We start from the raw sequence: 25,166 nt of genomic DNA on the forward strand, positions 1-25,166 counted from the left end.
TTTGTTAAAACGTCCTCGGGACGAATTTCTTTTGCAGATTACTCGTCGCCATCCATTCGGTTTAAAAGAGTTCCAATCGGGCTCTATTTTCTTCATGTGCGGAATTTCGTTTGCCTTATATTTCGCGGCGGTTTGCCTTCGCGTGCGAATGTGTGAGAATCGAGAATCTAGAATCGAAATCCAGTAGCAGTAAGCAGTTGAGCTCCATATATGGCTCCCCTGGTACAATTTCACTTTCTCTGAAAATCTAGCGATCGAATTTATGACCCGTGACAGCCAAAGCGTTGAAATAAATTTCATCGATCGACCTGTAGCTTCTCGTAGCTCATAAAAAGGCGCCCCGCCGAAAAAATCCCCCTTCCACCAAAAGAAGCCTCCATATCTCATTTTCCCGCCCTTGTCGTGAATCGCCCACGCGAGATAAAACGATTAGCACGTACGCCATTATCTGGAAACGCGGCGAAGAATCTTGGTGGAATCAGAAACGTTTCTGGGACGTTAGCGCGAGAACTGCATACGAATAAGAGAGCGTACGTGCACGGCTTGAAAAATTAGATTTTTTTCCTTTAAAATAGAATTCTAGCAAATTAATATTATTGCATGTTTTTTATAACTTTTGAATTTTTTTACTGTAAGCGCAATGCATAACTTAATTATTTCTATGTATTCGTCTGTTTTCGTAAATTTTTTATCTCGTGCTTTTCGAAAGTTTTAACATATATTATCTTTGTTACTGGTCTATAAAGAATATTGTACAGGCTACAATAGATTAGTTATATCTAACTATCATTCTTCTATCTATATAATACAAAGCTGTTAGCCGATCCTATTAACATTCACCGATACTTGAAAGATGTGTATGTTCACAAGTTTCGTAAGAATAATTTTATCTATTCCGCGTGAGCGAATCAGTAAAAAGGATACGCTTTTCTATTTGAGAAGATACAAATGATAAATTCGGTTGTTGAATTGACGTTACTTAAATTGAATGTCATTGTCAGAAATATTCGGCGAGTTCAATCAAGCTAAATGATCAATTTTTAGTCAAGCATAAATACCTACATTTGAATAAATATTTAAAAATGATAGGAGATTATTTTAAGAGGAGATTAAGACGCGATATGAAAAACGTGCAAAATTGTCGCCTACGTAATACTAAATTGTAATTATATATCACCCGAGAGAGGGACAAGCCATTAATTATCCGATGGGATTGGCCTCCTTTCATTCCGGGTGACGAGCTCAAGTTCTTCCGCAGGATCTTCCTACAATAATGCACAAATTTAAACAACACGTTCTAAATTCACATCTTAAATGTACATTCAATCTAATGTGTCATCACTTGTAATAAAAAAGTAGTAATTGTATTACTTAGTATTTAATTTTAAAAATAAAATTTTAAATTTTATTTTTTTTCAGTTTTTCAAGTAGATCATTAATTATGATTACGATTCGAGCGTCGATAATTTTATTTCTTTTTTTTTTAGTTTAAAAAAACGTTTGCCCGGTAAACAATTTGACCTACGTACAAAATGAGAGTAGGGCAGAAATCAATTTCCATCCTTCTTGTAGGGAATGTAGGGCGTGGTTTTGATGGGTCCTGAGACCATATTATCGCGAGAAAAGTTTCAGTCACAAATCAGGTTTGGGATGGAATTCGATATAAGTCGCGATGATAAAGTACGCCGTTTATCCCGAACCTCTATCATCGCGAATATAAAATTTTATGTCTAGGGTCTAGAGTCTAGACGAAGGAGAAGAGGCCTACGAAGAGAGCATATGAAATATCGGAAGAGACGTACCTCTCGAAATGCCGTACGACGGGCGAGATAACGATAACGCTCTTTCTCGGGGAAGGTGATCGATACGGGCCATGGAAATGTCGGATCCTCCTTGCCGTCACTTAATTTTAGAAACAACGAAGTCGCTATCACGAACGGTAGCGTCAGCACCGGTAACTGCGTCTGAAATATTAATAAAATGTTAAGAGTCTGCGAGACATTGCGAATTAATCGAGCAGAAAGAGAGGCTTCAGTCACTTTTACAAATATCGATTCTATGGCGTACTGCAGGAGTGGAGTGTAAATAATCGCCAAGATAGCGGAGAAGGCCGTTTGACCATTCAGCACTAACAGATTCCCTCCCAAAGCAGCCCCGGTCAACAGACTGTTGTATCCCCACATCCCGCTGTAAGCTTTGTGCCTGTCCGCTCCGAGCTCCAAACCTAACGGAAAATTTACGATGATAATTTATATTCTTCAAGTTTTCATCTTAAAATTAATGCTCTTTATCCCTCGTGAGAAAGTTCACGCCGCGTTAATTACTTCATATACCCTTTAAAATATACATTTTAATTGTAGATCAATAATTTCCTCATCTCTTCTTTTCATATCTTTTCCGATCTCTTTGTATGTAAATTTTGTATAAAAATTATTTAAATACCTGCGAATGTTCCGCAGAGAGCGCCGAAATACGAAAACACGGTCGCTAGAGGCGAGTATATTAACATTGCCAGATACATGATAGACCCAAGGACCACATTATCAACTCCGTACAGCTGTGACGCAGAGACAACGCTGCCTCGTACAACCTGAAACACGATTTAACTTTGAGGACAAGCAAATAGATTGATATCTCCATTTATATACCTTTTCCAGCATTTCCCTCGAGCAACCGAGGTACGGATATATTTATTTCCATTTTACTTTTATACGCCCCACAAATACACAGTTATTCTAAACAGCTACGAAAGAAATTCTGTTTCAACAAACGTCTCTTGATATTGTTACAATATTCAATAAGTCTAAATTTAAAAGTACCTCCTATTTAGCAACACTGTACCAATATATGAAAAACTCAATGTAGCGGAATGCAAACAATGAAAGTTGAAAGTTTGTTGAAATGCCTTGGGTAATAAGATTTGACTGTATATAAGTATATTTGCAATTGGAAAAGTAATCATAGGTTTCGAATATGAAACTGCGCAACTAATGAAGCTTTGTGGTACTTCTTGAGACCCTCGAGATGCTAATATATGCGAAGTCAAGTACGTAAAGTTTGAAAAAGTAGAACATGAGTAAACTCTACCATTCCCCAGTCGAGGTAAACGCCGGTCGCATTCTGCTCGTAGAAACCGGCGCCGTCCGTTGTCATCGTCTCACTTGTTGCATTGTGCTGAAAACAATGAGAGAGTCTTGCACAATAACCCGCGTGCATGACGGAGAAATACACGCTGCAGTCACTCGACGAGTGTAGAGAAGGTTCAAACTATTTTATGATGAAATATGCTTCATGGAGGAGTAATTTATGTTCCATTACGCGCGTCGAGTTCGGCCGTAAATTTTTGTAACGCGAGGAAGAAACTTTTTCGCAGCTGTAAGAAAGAAGGTACACACTTTTTTTCGCGCAGTTGCGATTTTTTGCAAATTTTCTTGTTTATGATTAGATATTACTCCGCGTGCGGGAATCGCGAAGTTCAACTATACGAGAATACAAAAGTTAATGTTTCATGTGTTATCAGTTATCACGAGGATCCAGGCTGGCAGAAATAATGGCACGCTCTCGCACAACGTACATAGAAGTTAATATATTTACGTATACGCGAAAGGGAGCCACCCAACTGAGCAATATTTTCATATATTCCACTGTTGCGGTGCTGTTTGCCAACGGAAAACAGTCTGCGAAAAAGAGAAATGCAGAGAGAAACTTGCCCAATATTTAACTGAAACAAACCGGCGACTAGTTAGGTCGAAATAAATCCGAGCCGAGGTAAGTATATCGCTGACGGAGTTGTTCGTGCTGGAGTTTGATCAATACGGAGAAAAGCCATGCTCCTACCCACGGAGGATAGCATTCTCCCTCGTGAAGGCACGTCAAATATGTATGGTCTGAATACTGAGAGCGCTTTTCCAAGCGAATTTTATTCCGCGTCGAAGCCCCCGCCCTATTCTCATCAAATTTACTCTCGTTCGGGACCAACACCTTAAAATTGTGATTCTACCTCGAGCGCTCATTTCCCGTTGTTTAAAATGAGAGCAGTTATCAAGTAAAATACCTTTGACGTATTTCATTAATCTCATCTCCCTCTGTTTTCTTCTCATTAAATTATATACCTACTTATATAAAGAAGATTATTATTAAATGAGTTTTTTATTAGCTTCAACTTTTTTCATCAAAAGACAGATTGCATCAGTGTCTTTACTGACAAATGGCAAAATTGTAACATTTCAGGAGATTATATATCTCTTAATATCAATTATTTTTTATTAAAATGCGTGTTATTTCTACGCAATAATGTATGCTTGTGTAATCATCAAAACTATTATGTACATATATAAAATTACCATTTCAAACATTGGTTCCACAGATTTGGCTACCATATCCGCCCCATTCTGCGTTGAGAGAGCGAAAATCAATGTGAATTCCACCAAGTTAAATGGCCACGTTGTGCATGAGAATTTATCGCTTCTCAGGGACCGTGAGAGATAAACGCTGGAAAACATTAACCAGGAGCTGTTGAAATTTGTGAACGTTGCACCACCCAGTCACAACGTGGTGGATGACGAGTGAACTCCGGCTAACCCTAGTAATCCGGTTAATCCGGTTTGCCGCATAATCTACCGTCGCAAATTATTCCAGATATCTTGCTCGAATCTCAAGCCGGGACTGTCATGATGCGTTTCGCGTTAGTTTCTATCTATACGTACTATACGTTCAGCTTCGAGTTGTCTAAACTCGTAACATTATCCGTAATGCTGAATGCGTAAAGTTCTAGCTTTAAGGCATTATTACGCCACTGTGCATTAAATGCATAAACCGTTATTCTCTCTGACAATATAACATAATTATCAACATCAATTTATATTAATTTATATAAATAATTAATTATATATTTCGACTTAATTAAATGTCAGTATATCTCCATCAAGATGTTATTTACAAATAAATAATTTGTTTACATATAGAATTATTTCAAACGCATACCTATATTGGCGTTATGTGTCTATATGAACATTGGACAACATTTCCGGAAGCGTATTTATCGTTTATTATTTCCGCGTTTCTATGCACTTCGGGCGCATTTTATTGTATAATTTACGACAGTTGAAGAGTAATTACGGTTTATTATCCGCGTCATAAAATATTTTCCAGATACTCCGTGAAACGTGAAATAACTGAATGTACCTGAGTATCGTCGCCAGGAGCAGGAGTAGGAAGCTGAAGGAGTCGAAGCCTCCGTAAATTTGCGGTATCAGACTGTACGATACGGCTCCGACCAGTAGAGGATTGTAGACGCTTAATCCGTTTTCTACAATAGCATCGGGTTCTCGTATGAGCTGCAAAAGAACGGAGGGTTCTTAAGCGCGGTTCTTGAATCGCATAGCGAAGTTCCGCGGCGGAGGATTCCGCGCTAGAAATCCCTCCTCGGGTCGCTACCAGGCGAAAAGCGGTGCCGCATTGCAGTGATTTTTCCCCGTATGCACGCAAACGGTCCATTAAGTCCAAAAGAGATGAACACGAGATAGCGAGAGCGTTCGTCGTCACGATGCATCGTCGCGTATGAATAGTAACGGTAGAAACTAGGGTCAGTCTCTCGAGCGCAATGCGGCAAAAAAGTATATTGCATCTTTTTGGCCAAGAACAGACCGCTGGACACCGCGGCTAATAAATTAATAAAACATACCACGGACAGTAAGAGGCCAAGGCCAGCGGTAGCCGCAGACAACATCAATGTACCTGGCGTTACCACAGCCAAGGTAACTATTATCAGCAGCCCGCTGAGAGGATTATTCGCAAAAACGGTCTGCAACATTAATTAAAGCCAATCGACGTTAATTAAAGATTATGTACGGCAATTCCGGTGTGGCATTGCAGTGCGACGAATTGAAAAAGTAACCCGACCTTACTGCTGTAACAAATACATGGAGATTCTCTTCGTCGCGGAAAATCACCTTCGACGCAACTTTCATAAAATGGCATATAAAATATTCTTTAACACTAGAACTACCAAGGAGGTCAAAATGACTTGGCATATTTTATAATTATTACTCATTTTTAAAACGTCTTAGGTTCTAAACTTTCCTCTGACTTTTATTGAAATATAAATATAGATTAATTTTATAAATTCGTTCCCTCTTTTCTCTTTTTTTCTTCTAAGATTTTTTATGTAGTATACTTGTTATAGATATACCGGGATGGGTTATTTTAAACTCTCGCAAAATGTAGATAAAATTTTGATTACATTCGTATCTCGTATCTCAGACGTTTCTTATAAACTTTTAGGATTCTTTCAGCATTGGAAGTAAAACGGTGTTTACATTGTCGAGGAATCATGGCCGAAATCAGGCGTGAACGTGAGGCGTGAGCCGTGAGGCGTGATCACGGCTAAAATGTGCATACAATCGTGAACATACGCGCGTGAGCCGACGCCACGGCCCATTCCTACAGCCGTATATAAGAATCAAATCTCGGCTCACGCGCATACGTTCACAATCATTGTGTGTACATTAGCCGTGATCACGCCTCACGCTTACGGCTGATTTCGGCAGTGGTTCCATGACAATCTAAATACCACTTAAACCCGTCCCGGTATAACACACAGATATAATACTCAGGTATAATACACAAGTATAATGCACAGAAATCTTATAAAATACGTCATAGTATGCAAGGCGTGGCAAACTATTGCGCCTGAAATGTATCACATAATTGCTATCATATTAAAAAAAAATACGTCATAGCCTGTAAGGTGTGGCAAACTATTCATACATATACATTAGAAATGTGTTGCTGTTGCCATTAATTTACAGGAAACGAAAAAATATGGATTATGAATGGATCAATGCCAAAGACAATGTTCACACTATATATTGCATATTGCTCCATATGCGACCTGTCTTAGAAAGATATATATATATAGAGAGAGAGAGAGAAAAAGAAAGATATATGTAAGTGCGGAACAAGTGCTGATGTCGAATTCTGTTTCATCACAAAGTTATAACTTGCTTTCGAAAAATGACTGATTTCTGAGTTGCTCAAGAGTAAAATATTAAAATCTATATTCAGTACAAGGGATTTGAAACGCACGAATCATAATTTAGAATTTCACCGTACTAAAATATAAATCTTATTTGTTGTAACGTCTTTTTCACTTATAATTTTTGAGATTGCTTTTGATTTTTACGGTAAAAATATAGATACAGATTAATCTTCAGTATTATTAATAATAAAGTAAATTTTTGTAAAAATAATATAATATCGTGTTCTTTCATTAATGAGAATTACGAAGAAATTTTTTAATATTCTAATTTTCTTGTTTCTACGTTTATCTCAACGCAAAAACTAACGGAATTATAACGGAACTGTAACAATATACATTTTCAAAGATAGCTACAAATTATGAAAATCATATCATATTGAATATTATATGTGATACATTGAATTTTACCACTCACCTGTCCAAATCCTCGCAGAAAAGCGTCAAATAATTGCACTGCGTGCCAAACTCGCCGCCTCTTGTGCGCGAAAAATTCCTTCAAAATCGCAAAGTCGCCAACGAAAGGTACCCATACTTTTTTCTGTCGGATTTATTTTATTCGTTAAATATACTTTCTATGAAAACTTTTTGCATATTTTTCAACAAATGTAAAATAGTATTCCTTTTCAGGGAATCTTTAATAAAAAAACGATGTGTCGCGAGACGTTCGTCTTTTCTATTACAAAATTCCATTTTGAATAGACTATCAAGATGTTAATATAAAAAAAAACCGCGATTTGTTAGAAATGACACACAATACAATTTAAATACAAACAAGTTTCCAAATAAGAGGAGCTATTAGTTTATATTAAAAACAGATATAAATAAATCGTGAATAACTAAATATAAAATTACGTTCCGCGTTGAAGACAATTAATGAAATTTTTCGGGTACTTCCAGCAATGACTGAAGTCGTATCACTGTATCACTGAGCACGTAAATAGAAAAGTTATCAAAACAGATCTTCGATAATCTAGCTGTTACAGAACTGCGCGTCATCAATAATTTAGCACTTTACAACTATAACATATTATGTCAAATTTCAAATAACTCACTTGTTGCAATTCTGCTATCGGTACCTCTTTCGCAGACATCGCGTATCGACAAATAATATTAAAATCGTACGGCAAAGTGACGTTCTTAATTACTGCACAGAGCACCCCCACCATACACAGTTAACACATTTGTAGCGTGCTTTGCGTATATTTAAACAGCAATAAAAGCACGTGTTATATCCTCATACGTGCTGTAGTCTCACGTGCTACATCGCATTAAAACTGCGAACACTAATATAGAAGTAACAGTCTGCCGATCATATAGCCGCGTGAATTTATAAATAATTAAACTTTAATAGAAACCATTAATTATATGAATCATGTGACAAGATCTTAAAGATTATAATTTAAAAATTTTCATTAACTGATTATATGAATGTCTTTGTAATAAGATGTAATTTTTGAAATGTAAAGATTCATTGTATTTATTAGCCTTATGTTTAAAATAGATTAAGTTCATATAAACATCTCTTTTAATATCGTATAGATGCAGTTAAAACGACGATCCGAACCTACTAAAGCTATTGAAGCTACTGTTGATTTCAACATTCGATCTAGAACAGATGGTTTCGCTTTCTAACAGGCACATTAAACTGCGTGTTAACTAGCGCACCATAAGTCATGGTACGTTAATTATCATTACTTACACCATGTTAATTGATGTACTCTTGGAATAGGTACAAGCCGAGTTTATGCATTCTATGATTCATAAATAGAGTGTACGTCATGTTTAAACAAATAATAGATATTTTGATCTTTGCATCCTAAAAATAGAAAACAAAATACTAAGGAATAGACGTGTTAACAAAGATATTGCTCATATCTTGATACATGTCGTAATCAGATTGATTTATTCATTTCATGTATGAGCAATGTTAAATATGTGAGATCATAGCAAACAAGTTGTTTTATATCCTCCATGTTGAGGTGTTTAAGTGGAATATAAGAAATGAATAAATGCTTTAACAATGCTGTAAAAATGTGTTTTATCATTTTCACAATCGTTGAAAATAATTCCATAAAATTTATAACATTTATGGAATTTAGGTAAAAAAATATGGCATTAATACATTAAGATAAAAGAATATTTCTGAAACGTATAATTACTTTTTATAAAATAATGCGCTTTCTCTCAAGGTACCTCGATTCTTAAAATTATATATCCATGACATAATTGGGATGAACAACGAGTAAAGGATCCTCCTCTTCTTCGTCTCCTCTATCTTTGCTTTTCAAGCTAGTCGTTGTTAAAGGTATTATAATTTGATCCTAAAAATAAAATTGTGAAATGTACTGTTATAAAATACAAATGTGCCGACTATAAAATACATGAATATGCTAATACATACATGATACGTCAATCTATCGATAATCTTCTCAATAAAGTTTTTCCGGTCTAATAACTCTTCTTCTGAATCTAGTTGATCTTGTACTTGATCAAGATACCACGCAATTAATTCGGATTTCCGCATGCCACCCTTATTGTCATCTATAAAAATATTAATTTAACAAATAATATATGATACAAAGTTGATAGTGGTACTTATTTCTATTGTCAATGTAGTAATAAAAATACCTTCACTTTCGACACGACTTTCCTCGCCTCTCATATAAAGCACTAACATATTCGACAGATTCTTATATTCCTCAAAGGATAGAGTTAATTTTTTCTTTGACGGTTCGTCCGGCGTTCCGTTAGACGCTAAACAATCAATAAAAGTAAATATAAAAATAAATGTATATAAAGACAATAGGTACGCTATATGCAATAAAAGAATTACGTAGACATACGTGTTGAAGGCGGTGCATCATTGTTGCCGTCAGCAACAAATGCTGCCATGAGCGGAGGTGGCTGGTCATCGATGTCCATTCCTAAGTTTGCGTCGTTCACTCCTTCTTCGAGGTCTACATCAGGCTGTTCTACTGTAATTATACTCTTTTGTAACAATCGTTTCGCTTCTTTGACGTGCTTTACTGTCACTTCGTCCATGCATTCTATTTTCGCCAATGCTTCGGACAATCTAATCATGCTCTCTAACTGCCTCACAGTGACCCTCCATTTGCCGCTTCCACTACCTGTTCTTTGTCTGAGAGCTGTGTAATTTTCGACTAAAAGCTCAGCAGCTTCCTACAAAAATTTGATAAGATCAATAATGCTGATTTGATATCATTAAATAATTTAATCCAATGTATCTCACCTGACTTAAAATGGGCTTAAACTGTTTAGCAAAATTCATATATCTAATAATCTCATCTTGTTGGTACACGACTTGAATATCGTTCACGTTATCACAATGTAAATCTATGATTCTCTTAGCAATCGCGTTATCGACGATTTCATTACATTCATCCAGCACTACAAAGAACAAATCAAATCTCGACATAATAGGTGCGGTTAATTGTACATTTTGCTGTAATGATTTTCTTCTGTCATATCGTCCACCGATGGGATTTGCTGCCGCTAGTATAGAAGTTCGAGCATTTAAAGTTGCTCTCACACCGGCCTAGAAACATATGTGAGCTCTAGTACATAAAATTCTCTGTACATTATATAGATGTATAGTGTATAAAGTTATCTGTATATTAAATACCTTAGTAATTGAAATTGTCTGCTGTTCCATAGCTTCGTGAATCGCGACCTGATCTTTCGGATCCATCTTATCGAATTCATCAATGCAGCAGATGCCATGATCCGCGAGCATCAACGCTCCAGCTTCTATGACAAAGTCCGAAGATTCTTCGTCTCGTACAACTGCAGCCGTCAAACCAGCTGCAGTTGACGCCTTTCCAGACGTGTAAACCGCTCTGGGCGAGAGGTCGGCTACACATTTAAGAAATTGCGACTTGGCGGTACTGGGATCACCGACGATGCAGACATTGATATCTCCTCTCAGCGACGTGCCCTCCTCCGTGGTTTTCGCTACACCGCCAAAGAACATCAGCGTGACCCCCTTTTTAATTTCATCGTTGCCGTGTATAGCGGGAAACAGACTGGAAACTATATTTGAGTACAGGTTTTTATCGCGACTCATCTCGTAGATACGATTCCACTCTGCTTCCGTCATTCGTTTTTTCATTGCTTCTTGCGAAATTTCTTCCATCGCATCTGTTCCTCCAAACTGTAACAATATAAAATAAATATTTTCTTAAAAAATAGACGCGTATATTTTATCTACTCGTTGATTTTGCCTACCCTTGCGCTCGTATTGGTAAGGCTGCAGGCGAGAAATGCCATTTTATACGTCAGTTCCCTAACACCAAGCGCCTTAAGGCCAGACACACCTTCCCTCTGTTCACTATTTCTATTTCTTGGTCCAATTTCTGCCTTGGCACTCGGTAAAGTTAATGCCCCTACATCCGGCACTACTATAAGAGTTCCTGAAAAATCATATCTGTAAAAATAAGAATAGGGTTATTAAAGTTTACAATTTCATTCGTTAAAACATCTGTATTTTTATACCTACCTGTCGCCAGCTTGTACCATCTCGACTATCTCAGATCTCAGAATTACTTCAACAGAGCGGGGTATAGAGCCTCGAGGAAGTTCAGCTTGTGTTTCTTGAATTCTCACTTTTTGAAAGTCGACGAACACCGAATTATCCACGTCTAACAGGAAACGACGTCTATTGCTACATACTGGATTAGAGCAGATTGTTGGATTTGTAAACTGAAAACAATGAAAATTAGAAACAGCTGCACCAAAAAGTTAATCCAAATCCTATGTTATATATAAACTTTATATTATATATACCTTAAATTGCTGTTCCACATTTTTAATATATGCATTACAGTCCATACAAATAAATGTGCCAAGGACCAATTCTGGATGAACAGGATGCGTTCGTACGACCTGTCCAGATATACGAGTCAAAGTACCCAACAGCGATGTATTTAATTCTCTTAATTTATGCCTAATAGGTACTTCGGTAAAACTGACGTAACATTCCTTATCCTTCTGCAAATTTCCCACATCTTTAACAAAGTTGCTCACTGCTTGACATAAAAATGGATATACTCTGGAACACGCAAACAGATCCTTATTTTTATTTCTCCTAAGTAAAAAAAGACAGTGATTACTGATTATACAACCTGTAGTATTCTTCAATTATAGTTGTAGCGAGTGTTTGATTAAATGCTTCCGTATCGTCAAAAGACACCTCCAGGGTACAGCGTTCTGGACTGACAAGCTCTTTAGCTGGCTCTAGATACTTAACAACCTCAAATTCCTTAAATCTGTGATAAAAAAGTCAATGAAGAAAATATTAGTTTCCAATTTTTATCCAAACAAAACGAATTAAGTTGAATAAACTTTTGTAGTGTTGAAGATATTCAACCTATAAAGAAATTACCTCTCCAGGAAATCCTGAAACAATTTCTGACACTTGACCCCGACCTCATCTCGCACATGTGCTCGAACAGCTTGTGGAGGAGCAGCATCCATTGTTTCAATGAATTATAACAAAACACGTTATATATGAGTTCAGAAAAGTACTGATAAATAAAAGCTGATGTAAACACAAGAATGATGGAAATTTGGCGGGAAGACACAGGTTAACGAAATCAGAGAGAAACATGAGGCGGCCACGCCAGCGCGGCGTTCTGCTTGATACCGTTTTACTGGACTGCCTGATACGCCACACACAATCATTTTCGACGTTGGAACTATTTGGCATACACATTGTCTGGCACTGTCGATAAAGTATCGCCGTTTGGTGCAATATAATATAATATGTATATATTGGACCGTTTGACACGCCACACACATATGTATATATATGTATGATGTATTCGGTTCTCTCTGATATTAGTATTGTAGCTTATTGTTTTAAATAAAGATAAATAATAAACTGTACGCTTTTATTAGTCATCCACTTGACTCACGCAGTGTCACGTATCAAAGTTGCATATATTCATATATTTTGTCATTATTAATAGAACGTAATGGACACGGAACAAATTGATTTCGGGACAACTGGCGTCATAATTCGTTTAATTAGTAAGCAAAACCCGTATCAACTTTGTATTTTATATTCCTTGTAATATAACATATTTAACCATCGCGTATATATAAATTCGGCATTCGTACATTGACGATCTATTATTAGAACGCATATTTCGCAAGACTATTCGGCCGAAGATGTTTCGTGTGAATATTCGACAAAGCGATCACATTATTAAACGATATTGCAAATATTGCAGATATATCAAACTACAAATCTACAATATCAACTTATATCTATATGTTTAACTCATATCAGGATCATAAAGGGAAAAATGACTGCTGTGTGAGGCAAGCGTATAGCATTTATTGTTAAAATGAGAAAAACGCATAAACGCGAAAGTAAAAACGGGACGTGTAGTAATACCGCGGAAGCGGCGCTTTCGGCGCACTTAAGTTGCCCGCGCGAAGCCTCCACCATATTGATGACGTATGACGTTCTCCTTCTCCTTCCATTTCCAGAAGGCGGCTGACACGGAACTGACGGAACGGATGATCAGCTCCGGAACGAGTGGCGTCGCGGCTCATTTAATTGGTACGTACAACAGATATTAACCTTGCGTGTGTTATATTAACTACAGCATCTATCGCGTAGTATAGATTTAGAGTTCGGGTATTGATATTTCTCGAAAATACGTATTCCGCGGTACTTGTCGTATGTACGACCGAAGGCGCGTCGCGTGAGCAATCGCGAAAGTGACGGTCGCATTTTCGAGGGTCGCGAATATCGCGGATAAAATATTAATACGTTGGATTCGTTAGAAAACATGCAAAATAACCATCATAATAATAGGCGAGTTTATTATATGATTTTCGGAAAGTTCGTGAGCGCGAAGTTGAGAGTGCGACGCGTAGCGCCGCCGCCGCGCGCCGCGGCGCTTTCGGCGCACAAAGTTGCTCGCGCGGGAACGAACCCTCCGCCATATTGATGACGTATGACCTTCTCCTTCCATTTCCAGAAGGCGGCTGACACGGAACGGATCGGCTCCGGAACGAGTGGCGTCGCGGCTCATTTAATTGGTACGTACAACAAATATTAACCTTGCGTGCGTTATATTAACTACAGCATCTATCGCGTAGTATAGATTTAGAGCTCGGGTATTGATATATTTCTTGGAAATACGTATTCTGCATGCGGTACTTTTGTACGACCGAAGGCGCGTCGCGCGAGCAATCGCGAAAGTGACGACTGACGACCGTATACTTTCGAGTGTCGCGAATATCAAGGATATTTGCCAAAAATATTAATATGCTATTCGATAGAATGCAGAATAACAACCGTGATAACAGTCGAGTTTATAATATTTAATTTTCGAAGTTCGGAAAGTTCGTGATCGTAAAGTTGAGAGTAGGACGCGTATAGTGACGCCGTGCGCCGCGGCGCTTTCGGCGCGAGTTAACCGCGCGCGAGAGACGAAGCGCCTCCGCTATATTAATTTATACGTTCTGCTTTTCCAGATTTCCAGAATGCGACGAATACGAGACGGAGATGGATCCGCTCCGAACGAGTGGCACGACTTATTTAATTGGTAAGTATGTAACATGCATTAACTTTGCATTTCACATTCATAGCAATCAATAGCTATCGCGAAGTATAGATTCAGCACTCGGAAATTGATAATCCGTTCGAACGCGTGTTTCGCGAAAGCCTTGTCCGTCCTATTGTACATAAGATCTATCGCGCGAATCAATCTAGTGACGTCGTTTACAGTAAATATTATTTTTTATGTTGTGTAAAATCAGTTCTCTTTCTTTTATTCTTGAGTTGTTTTATTTCATCATGATTTAAAAATAATTAGAGAGAAGTACTTTGTGAAATTTTATAAAAGTTCAGCCTTGTAAAGATCTTTTTCGGAAAATGTATATTTATTTAAATAAATTATATATTTTTAATTAAATGATGATTAAGAAGTTTGATGTGCGTAAAAATTATTTAATATTAAATCATTTATATATATGCTTCAGAAAAAAACGACGCAGAAAGTGTCGCATCGAGAGAGCTGACAACCCGAGAGGATAGCTTGAGAGGAGGAGGAGGCCTGGGAGAGGCATCGGGCGCCAGCGAAGCAACTTTGAGGTAAATATTAATTTTTATTTTGTGCAAGAGTAATTTTTTTTGTTTATTCTCGAGCCTTTTTATTTTATCATGATTTAGAAATAATAGTTGGAAGAAAAGAAGTAATTTAGTCTTTTATAAAAATTGTGATTCTTGTAAATATCATTTTCGGAAATATGTAATTATTAAAATAAATATCCAATTAAATAATGAATAAAATGTTCGATGCTATATAAATTATGTTTTAAAATATTGAGTTTTTTGAATACTGTTTTAATACAAATTTTATATTTGTTTGTTACAGAATCAACATAGCTACGTGGCAGTTATAATTCCGCTGTTGCGCATCGGGATTGGTGAGTGATAAATTAACATATCAATTGAGATAATTGATAACTGGATTTTACCAGTTAAAGTAGTAATATGACGTAAGATCTAATACATACATATATTTATTGTTATAAAATAGAAGATTTTTCCTTAGTTAATAATCTAGATAATTATTTTACAACCAATTAATTTTATATTATTTAAAAATAATTTTAATAATTTGCAAAATATAAAAAAATAATTTTAATAAATTCTAATTGTGTGGGAAATTTATTATCCCTTTCGGATCTTACGTCATTTATCTGAATTTCTCATTTCTGCATGCTTTTGAGATGAGATTCAGCAACAAACCGTTCGAATCGATGAAAATACGCATATGGCCTTAGATTCTATCGAATAGCGCGTCTAGCAATTTTTATTCATTTGTTTTTAAATTAAAAATTTTTTCTTGAATAAACTATGTATATAAAACTTTATTTAATTATATAAATGACTTTATTCAAGCAAGTTTTCTTCATTTAATGTAATATAATTTCTCTCATTTCAAGATTAAATATTCTTACGTACATATAAGTGTTGATTTGACACTTCTTTTTTTCTGTGTACTTAATTAATTTAATTAATGTGATGGCCTCTTCGCGACGCGTTCGTGTCTCGCGCATCATACGAAAGCGTAAAATCTTACGCTTATTGACTGTAGCAGCAGGAGTATTTCTCCTTGCTGCCGATCTCTGGTTATAGCCAGAATACGGCCAGGTGCTATAAAAGGTGAGTCTATACTATACTCTGGCCAGAAAAATGAAAACGAAGAGGATCGAGGTAGGTTGGTGTACCACATCAACCAAAGTATAAAAAATACAGGTAAAGGTAAGCTTGTAAGGTTATCTATATACGTTCGATTGTACATATAATCAGAGAGACGGAAATATTTACACAGAAAAATAATCATTCTGCAGCCAAGAGAAGCACTTACTTATATTATTTTACTTTTTTTAAGTAAGTTTTCTTTCAACCAAGAATATTTTCTTAGTAATAGTTTTCAAATATCTCGACACAAGTTAAGAATACTGTTTTGAGTAAATGTAATTTTTACAATGACTTTATTTGTGGTAGATTTGCGGATATACAAGTTTACCATTTACTTAATCCGCAAATCTACCATAAAGTCATTGTAAGAATTACATTTACTCAAAACAATATTCTTGACTTGTGTCAAGATATTTAAAAACTATTAGTAAGAAAATATTTTTAGTTGAACGAAAACTTACTTAAAAAGAATAAAATAAAATAAGTAAAGTGCTTTACTGCTTGGCTGTAGAATGATTATTTTTCTGTGTGTGTCGTGTCTTGTATTACATTTCTATTCCGCATAAATAAAACTCTCAATAATACTTTTAAATGATCTTTTTAAGTAATTTAAACCGATTAAAAACCCGATTTAAAATTTGCGAGCGCTTGCCTGATTACGAGTAATCGCGGTTGTAACTATATACTATAGGTGTACTATAATACGTAGAGATACGGATAGGTAGGAATACGGGTAAAAATTAGATGAAAATCGGATAGATAAAAAAACGAAATAAGCAAAAGTACGGGTAGATAGAGATATGGGGGAGTGTAATTTTCGACAATTAAAAGAAACTTTATTAATATTACAATTGTAAGGGACTTAAGTAGGAATAAGTAAGGATACGGGTAGGTAGGGATAAAGCGGGAGGGTGTGATTCAACAATGAACAAAAATTAATTTCTTTTATAATTTTAAGACATTTAAATTTATCTGTGTAAAATTGTAATAACATAACACTAAAAATTATGTATAAAACAATATATTCTGTCGCGCGAAAATGGTCAATTGTACAAAATTGTATATGTATAATTTGTATATGTATAATTAAATTGTACTTATTTAATTTTTGTGTGAACTGGATTACACAAAATCGAAACGCGTATATGTCATATGTACTCTCTAAATCTAAATCAGTGAATAGTTACTGATTCAGCAGTATTATTCACTGATTCAGATTTAGAGAGTAAGCTTCGTAATTTTAAGTTTGTAATTGATATTAAATATCGGTTAATTATATATAGATGTTGATTATCAATACTCTGTGAAGTTATATTACTATAAATTACGGACGATGTGTTAGTATTCCTACGCATTTACATTTTCGTGTAATCCGGAATTAATAAGATATGTTTATATACAATGCCGCTTGCTGAACATGTGGCAAATCACTTAATGGTTGAGCAGGGTGGCAGTGTGGTCTTGTGGTAAAGCGCCAGACTCGTAACTCCGAGGAACCGGGTTCGAGTCCACCTGATCACAGGAATTTTTATATTCTAAACTGCACCCCCCGCACAATTGGGGCTCGTGCGGAGAAAACTGGGCTATCTTTCGGAGGAGACATTAAATTTGAAATTGGTCGTCAAGCTCTCTGAAGATCGATAAGTTCGATGAAGAACGCAAGGATATTGCGTAACGAGGTTCAGGATTTAAAAGGCAATATAAGAGTGATTTGTCGAGTGCGTCCACAAACGCCGAAAGAAACTCCCAAGCTTTAGGGAGCTTGGCTTGGCGTTGGTGGACGCACTCGACAAATCACTCTTATATTGCCTTTTAAATCCTGAACCTCGTTACGCAATATCCTGCGTTCTTGATCGATCTTACCAGTCAATAAAAAAATCTTATCTTCGTATATTTTCCTTTTTAATTCTGATTCTTTAGAAGATTCAGGATTACAAAAGAAAATATACGAAGATAAGATTTTTTTAAGCTTGGGAGTTTCTTTCGGCGTTGGTGGACGCACTCGACAAATCACTCTTATATTGCCTTTTAAATCCTGAACCTCGTTACGCAATATCCTGCGTTCTTGATCGATCTTATCAGTCAATAAAAAAATCTTAAAAATTTAATCTTAAATCTTAAAAAATTCTTTAGAAGATTCAGAATTACAAAAGAAAATATACGAAGATAAGATTTTTTTATTGACTGATAAGATCGATCAAGAACGCAGGATATTGCGTAACGAGGTTCAGGATTTAAAAGGCAATATAAGAGTATTTTGGTGGTGTGCGTCCACCAACGCCGAAAGAAACTCCCAAGCTCCCGAAAGCTTGACGACCAATTTCAAATTTAATGTCTCCTCCGAAAGATAGCTCAGTTTTCTCCGCACGAGCCCCAATCGTGCGGGGGGTGCAGTTTAGAATATAAAAATTTCTGTGATCAGGTGGACTCGAACCCGGTTCCTCGGAGTTACGAGTCTGGCGCTTTACCACAAGACTACACTGCCACCGCTGCCACCCACGTTGAAAATGGATGCGAGTGTCGTATCAAGCACAGCAAAACGCCCCGGCGCGGCGTGACCGTTCTCAGATCAGGTTTCTCTCTGATGGAACTCATCCACTAGCGCCTCTATTTGCACGAATCATGTGCTTTGATTTACGTAGCCATGCAACAAACATTTCCAACGGGTAACACAGTCTTCTGTCCCACAGGGCCCTAAAATAATTTTTTATCAAAAATCAAAAATTAAAGAATAAAATATACTCGTTATAAAACATATAAGCTATTAGGGTCTTAAGATATTTAGTGCTTTATAAAATAATTTTTACCTAATATCATCTCCTTCTCTCATTTTTTTCATTTCTCTATTCTTTTGAATGTATAAAATGCATACTTTTATACAATTGCGTATTATAATTAACCAAATGCGATGATTATGTGGAACTTTGCATGGCACAATAATCGAGCACTTTATTGCAATTGCCGATGTCTAACAATCCAGGCAATGGAAGACAACCTCTCAACTCGCGTAAAATCGATACCAACCTTTGCCTAATCATCTCACAATTAGAAAGGGATTTACGCCTCGAATCCGCTTTTTATAGGCTGGTGAATGTACGGCTGGTAGACATGACGAGAGAAGTGACGATTGATTAAATTATATTAATTAGAGCCGAGCCATTTGTCCAAGACAAAGTGTTGTGTCTAACGTTCTGAATGAAATCCCATATATACTATCGAAACATCAGATTTTTAATTATAATTTTTAATTATAATTTTTACAGCTTTCGACATCAGGAACGAAAAACTTGTCTGACGAAAAACACATGCCAAGGCCGGCCTTGTATTTCCATGATCATGAAATATTGAACACTATGTAAAATAGTCTTAAATCGAATATATTTTCCAGTTTTTTTAATTAAAATATGTATACAATATGCGCTAAATTCCGTTGACTTTTTTTGACGATGTACGTATACCTTATTCCGAGCTCGGAATTTTAAGTTGATTTGCAAGTTATAATGAGACAGCTGAAACAGAAAAAAGAAATTGCGATATGAGATTTATTCTATTTAAACCATTCACAGTAAATTAACAATTGCACAGAAATTTTTTATTTAAATATTTCATAATTTCTGTTTATCATTTGCATTTAATAAGAGTGTCGCGGAAAGAAGTCGATTCGCGAGATAGACGTCATCGTGATATCATTGCGAATAGTTATTTAATTAATTAAGTGGATTTGCTAAATTGCTAATTGTGCACTCCTACTAATCGTATTCCAATGTGCGACAAAGCAATGAGCAAACATTCTGCCACTTTATTAATCGTATCGTCCCTCTCCCTAAGGGCAATGTATTTTTGATCTAACAATTGTCAGACAAAAAAAAATCAATATCATGGGCATATCCACATTATCCACTCTCAGACTTCTCTCTGAATCATGTACCAGCAGTCGATCGAAGAAGTTACAAGGAATCGCATATCGTACAAGGGTCACTTGTGATCTCTGAAGTCTCTTCAGCATTCATTTGCCTGTTCAGAGAGCACAAGAAGATATCGACCGTAACGTTGTGCACTCTGGAGGAAGAGTATGAAATAAAATGAAACCATCCAATGAGTCGCCATTTTGTCGGTCCCATTTATCGTTTAAACGAGACAGAAATTAATATCTTAATGATTATTTTTTATTTGTCGCACGATTATTGCAAAATTATATGGATAAATTATTCGACGACTGACTCATGTAATTTTTCTCGCAGCAAATATTTCGTTTTGTTGACTTTTACGACTAAATACAGCGTTTATTAACAATCATTAATGCTTTGATATTGATTCTAATTTTAGTTTTCTTCTTCTGCATAAAAAAACGTATTCCTCCAAAGCGATGAAAAATACTTTCGACTCTAAATTCGAAAGTGCATCCGCAATCCGCATGACAAAAGCTGTTCGACAATATAAAACGAACCGGCAAAAGAAATTTAAATGAAACAGGAGTTATTCGTCACGCAGAATTCGACTCGCGACTGTGTCTTCTCGGAGACAAAAGGAAAGTTCCTAATAATGCTTCGCAATTCGCGTGAATGGCGCGTATACCGGTCTTGACACAGAAACGGGGGGAAAGTGTAGAAATCATCGTGTAAAGAACAGAGACGGGAATAACGTCGCTCTACGCATTTCCTGGCCAGGACAAGACTTGGCTCTTAAGCAGACGCGACGGCACGCTGTATAAATGGCACGCGAAGTGCGTGCCGCCGTTTTAGTCCTTTTTACGAAATAGGCGGAGGATGGCGGTTGCCAAGAAAATCGGCATTGTCTGTCTGGTATAACGAGAGTTCCGAAACATCCAAGTTGTCGCGTTTCGTGATGCGTTTAGTTCACGAAACTGCGCGTAGTGATAATATACAAGAGACAAATATATAATTGTCTTAAATAAAATAAAGTAACAATGTTGTGCGCCGTAAAATACGTTGTAAAGTATGTGAAGTTAGATGAACAGCAAATAAAAATCATGTGATTTAACGAAAATGTATATCTCACATTATGATGACGTATATCTTCCGTTTTGTGATAATTATATATAAATAATAATTATATACATTTTCGTTATAAATGAGTGATTTTACACTTATTGTTAATGTAATTTTACATACAATTTTTATAGTATACGTTTTAATATAATGCTAATCGAGATGTGAAGCTAACACCAACTACGTTTACTATATACTCATATTAAGCACGGTTCCCCTTATCGCAAAATAAGAATCGCGAAGTAGAAGATTGGACAGTCACGAAATTTGCTATCGGTGCCGTGAACTTGGCTGTCGGCTCGTACATTTTCGTTCAGGGTGCTTAGGTGCATCGACCCTGGTCCTAAAACGAGTCTGGCGTTGTGCCGCTGTATAGCGGGAGCGGCACGATAGGAATGCCTTTCCGAAAAACAGACGCGAATACGGCTAACAGACATACCCTTGCCTGAATGTAGGTGATACACGTCTGCCTGACGAATGCCATATTGGTGACTAAGGCATCTTCGGATCCGACGAACATACCGCATTTGTGGCACGGTTATCTGTCGGTTACGAGCGCTCCATTTCCGAAACATCCGAATCATCAATACGATGATCATCGCGCGATCGGCAACGATCTGGAGAAATTAGCATCCTCCAAAGATCTACCGATACCGCGTCCAATGGGACTTCAATCCGCGTCGACTTCAAGTAATCACAGGCAGAAATCGCAAACGGGTCCTCAAAGGTATTAAAATTGTCATTTCGCTTTTTAAATTACGAAAATGTGTGGAAGAAGGAAAAAAAGTAATGAATATATTTATACAAAAAATATTCGTCATTTATATGGATGGCACTTTGAAAATCTTGCGTAAAACTTCAACAGAATTCTTTGATTACTCTATCATCGATTCTCTCTCAGCAAAAAAGTCGAAGATTATTTATCAGAAAGCTCCAATTTTCAACAATGAGTTTCTTAAGGAGAAAACCTTAAGTAAAATTTATAAATTTGAATATCGTATTGAAAAATATAACTGAAAATTATTTCGATTCTAAAACATCTATATGGACATAATTTTAAAATACATGTCGACTATTCTCATTTTGAGACGAAGACTCTTGCGGTGGTATCTCCCTCGCAAAAAAATGCGCATATTATACTATATCTTCTTCTTCGATACTCGAAGGTTCCCTACGGAAATTCACCAGGACGACGTTTGGCTTTCGGCGAAAGTGCCAAACGCATCTCCGTCGCCTCTGCCGCAAGCGCCGACGACGATGGCGACGACGACGATGACGACGACGACGTTATCGGGACCTCGAGGTATCCGGGAATATCAACCCCACGTACCTCGACGATTGGCGTATCAAGATGTCGATGTACTCGACAGATACCTGACGAACGAGCCGTATGACGATAAACTGCCGTATCGTGGAAAAATTGAGACAGCGTCGTATTACCGTCGAGGGCCGCAAGACATAACGGCAATCATCAAGGCCCTCGATCGCTTCCTGAGCCATACTCTAAACGACGATGGCTACAATAGCAAGGTACATCCGCCGCCCAATCCCGTTCTAGCCCTCGTTCTGTCCCGATACGGGCGTTACGTGCCTGGACCGCGAAACCCTCGCGTATACGCTTATTTGGCGGCGAACAATATCCACAACCATCAACCCTTCGGCAAGTACAAATACGAGTTCGACGAGGAGCCAATTTACACGGCGAGAAGATAGCGAATGTAACAAATGTTATTAATGCACTTGAAAATATGATAATGTAAGCAAACGTATGACAATAAAATGACAATAGCTTGTACACTTTATTTGGAAAAATTCGTTCTCAGAGCATTTATTTGAGTGTGTCTGTCAGAAAATATAGTAAGATGATTGACAGGCGAGCGAAATATTTCTTACATAAATTGTCGTCGTGCTCCGAGATCTTGGAATACGCTTTACGAGAATTTCTCATAGTTTGCTCGTGATGAAATATTAGATGATATATAGTCGAAGATTGCTATTGCCTTCAGGCTGTCGCACCTAATTCATAACATTCCCTTCTTCCGGCTTTATCTCGAGCCATATAAATCCGATGTTATCCCAATTCTTTCGCAGAGAAAGGCAAAGTATATACATATATTAAGGAGGAAGAATCAATTTTAATTGCAACAGATAAACGGTTGATTATATCCGCGAAAGAAAGTTGAAAAAGGGAAATAAATAAATTAATACGATTCTAAATACTCGCGTCTTCTAGGCGTGGGTTGGCGTTCAGGCCTTTGTTTTTCTCCTCAGTTAAGAGCTCTCGCACTTATAAAAATATTCCCCGCACCTATTCCCCGTGCCGCCCACAATGTAATTTGTCTCATAGCCATTCACAAAGGCATAACGACGCCCATCAAGGCCCTCGGCCGCTTCCTGCGCGGGACCCTGAACGACCGTAGCACTTCTCTCCGCAGCGCAAACTGCGTCCCGTCGATCAATCTCACATTAAACGTTTGCTGACCGTGCTTAAACACGGATGGTACGTACCTATCGTATCCGTACATTACATTTTATTTGCTCGCGATCGGCGGAATCGATATCTTTGTAGGAATTTAAGTCCGGTCACATTTAAACCATCTGTAGGAACGATTCCACAGTTAGCGTTACAATTGTCTTCTTCGTACGGTGGCTGCGCTGTAATTAACAGCATGAATCTTTAGAAAGCGCTATTAAAGGGCTCCTTAACTCACTGTCGCGTTCTTGACGGTTAATCGATATTGCAACCGAATTTATCCTTGATATCATTCACAAATCCTATTCACAATCGGATTTTACGGCGGGTTAATTGGAGTAGTTGGAGAATCCGCTCGAGAGAAACTCCGATTAAGCAGTAAACTACTCTCGTTACACCTTTCTGTCTCACTTGCCGGTTTCAGAATAGGTGCTCCTGCGTTCGGGCTCTTCATTTATCTAAACCGCGTACCGCGGATCGTCCTTCCTCGGCGAGGTAGACTCGCAATTATAAAACAATTATCGATTTATTCCTGATTCAATAACTCGTCAGGTAACGAGATGATTAGTTGCAAAAGTGACTTTCACCGAAATAACGTGGAAGCGAAATTTACAAGCATATGAAGATAAATAGATGATTCCCGCGCAGAGAGATCTCAACCCGCACGTCAAATTTCACCCTTGACGCGGGCGTAACTGTGCAAACTCAGCTAAAACACACATTGCAATTAATATCCTAGACCCATTGTATATAAATATTCAAATATACATTACGCCCGGATACGTATCTATCCGTTTCCACAAGATTATCCTATATGAATAAATTTTGAATTAGACCGTGAATATGATATACAAGTACGTACAGACATACGTTAACCGGATGCATGTGAGTCTCCATTTGCATTGGCGAGTTTTAGTCAGTAAATATAAATACATATATTGTATGACGCGTATTACATATTATATGTTATATATATATATATATATATGTTACATGTATGTATGTGTACAGCCGCCACGTATGTCTACATTTGCATTGCTGATACAGGTAATAAATTTGGATGCGGGGATACACGGGAATCGCTCAACTATAACGCATTCGACAAGCGCTGTAAACGAACGTGTAACAAAATTACGAAATGCGTTTCGAAGAAAACATGACCCCGTGGCGGGATGGCGAAAGGAAATATCGCGAATTGGTAGGCGGTGGCCAGGTTTTCGCAGATTCGTTCAATCTCGCCGTCCGAAGTGGAACTCGCCGCGAGATCATAAAACGGACGATCGTGCTCTTAAGTGACGCTTGATTGCCTCTCGTCCGCTAGAAAAGCATATTGTCGGAAAATTGTGTTTTCCGTGTCGGGGTTCGCCGTCCGTTTCTTCGAGATTTACGGCGGCGAGATCG

The 25,166-nt window shown here is 37.2% G+C and overlaps 3 protein-coding genes across 5 annotated transcripts; 1 reads left to right on the forward strand and 2 right to left on the reverse strand.

The window, feature by feature from the left end:
• Nucleotides 1-571: 571 nt before the first annotated feature.
• Nucleotides 572-8,231, reverse strand: LOC139813743 (urea transporter 1). Of its 3 annotated transcripts, none has more exons than XM_071779412.1 (10): nt 8,092-8,231; nt 7,455-7,577; nt 5,684-5,803; nt 5,185-5,336; nt 4,344-4,491; nt 3,088-3,174; nt 2,443-2,590; nt 2,046-2,224; nt 1,803-1,964; nt 572-1,265 (listed from the first exon to the last, which is right to left on the reverse strand). In XM_071779412.1, exons 1-10 carry the CDS (start codon nt 8,203-8,205, stop codon nt 1,197-1,199), a joined length of 1,302 nt encoding a protein of 433 aa, XP_071635513.1. In that variant the 5' UTR covers nt 8,206-8,231; the 3' UTR covers nt 572-1,196. The 3 variants fall into 3 exon arrangements, with proteins under 3 accessions (XP_071635513.1, XP_071635512.1, XP_071635514.1); XM_071779411.1 differs by having other exon boundaries at nt 2,040-2,224; XM_071779413.1 differs by lacking the exon at nt 572-1,265 and having other exon boundaries at nt 1,810-1,964; nt 2,068-2,224.
• Mcm6 (minichromosome maintenance 6) lies at nt 8,092-12,687 on the reverse strand. The gene is made up of 12 exons (XM_071779407.1): nt 12,441-12,687; nt 12,181-12,324; nt 11,843-12,107; nt 11,556-11,758; nt 11,285-11,483; nt 10,683-11,210; nt 10,290-10,595; nt 9,883-10,219; nt 9,668-9,793; nt 9,441-9,580; nt 9,199-9,360; nt 8,092-8,855 (listed from the first exon to the last, which is right to left on the reverse strand). The coding sequence occupies exons 1-11, from the start codon at nt 12,530-12,532 to the stop codon at nt 9,247-9,249; spliced, it is 2,454 nt and encodes an 817-aa protein (XP_071635508.1). The 5' UTR covers nt 12,533-12,687; the 3' UTR covers nt 8,092-8,855; nt 9,199-9,246.
• Nucleotides 12,688-13,499: 812 nt separating this feature from the next.
• On the forward strand, nt 13,500-23,078 carry LOC139813749 (uncharacterized). The gene is made up of 7 exons (XM_071779438.1): nt 13,500-13,625; nt 14,050-14,110; nt 14,549-14,619; nt 15,056-15,167; nt 15,451-15,502; nt 21,748-22,019; nt 22,459-23,078. The coding sequence occupies exons 6-7, from the start codon at nt 21,955-21,957 to the stop codon at nt 23,003-23,005; spliced, it is 612 nt and encodes a 203-aa protein (XP_071635539.1). The 5' UTR covers nt 13,500-13,625; nt 14,050-14,110; nt 14,549-14,619; nt 15,056-15,167; nt 15,451-15,502; nt 21,748-21,954; the 3' UTR covers nt 23,006-23,078.
• The last annotated feature ends 2,088 nt before the right edge of the window (nt 23,079-25,166 follow it).

The sequence above is a fragment of the Temnothorax longispinosus genome, chromosome 5 (genome assembly GCF_030848805.1).
Source record: "Temnothorax longispinosus isolate EJ_2023e chromosome 5, Tlon_JGU_v1, whole genome shotgun sequence".
NCBI classification, from domain to species: Eukaryota; Metazoa; Arthropoda; class Insecta; order Hymenoptera; family Formicidae; genus Temnothorax; species Temnothorax longispinosus.

Coding starts and splice junctions, on each gene's coding strand:
- LOC139813743 (XM_071779411.1), bottom strand. CDS start 8,205: ATGGTGGGGGTGCTCTGTGCAGTAATTAAGAACGTCACTTTGCCGTAC. Junction 1,965..2,039: donor TAGAATCGATATTTGTAAAA/GTGACTGAAGCC, acceptor TTAATATTTCAG/ACGCAGTTACCGGTGCTGAC. Junction 1,266..1,802: donor GTCGTACGGCATTTCGAGAG/GTACGTCTCTTC, acceptor GCATTATTGTAG/GAAGATCCTGCGGAAGAACT.
- Mcm6 (XM_071779407.1), bottom strand. CDS start 12,532: ATGGATGCTGCTCCTCCACAAGCTGTTCGAGCACATGTGCGAGATGAG. Junction 12,325..12,440: donor TTTCAGGATTTCCTGGAGAG/GTAATTTCTTTA, acceptor TTTTTATCACAG/ATTTAAGGAATTTGAGGTTG. Junction 9,794..9,882: donor TGATGCACCGCCTTCAACAC/GTATGTCTACGT, acceptor TTGATTGTTTAG/CGTCTAACGGAACGCCGGAC.
- LOC139813749 (XM_071779438.1), top strand. CDS start 21,955: ATGGGACTTCAATCCGCGTCGACTTCAAGTAATCACAGGCAGAAATCG. Junction 22,020..22,458: donor TCGCAAACGGGTCCTCAAAG/GTATTAAAATTG, acceptor CGATACTCGAAG/GTTCCCTACGGAAATTCACC.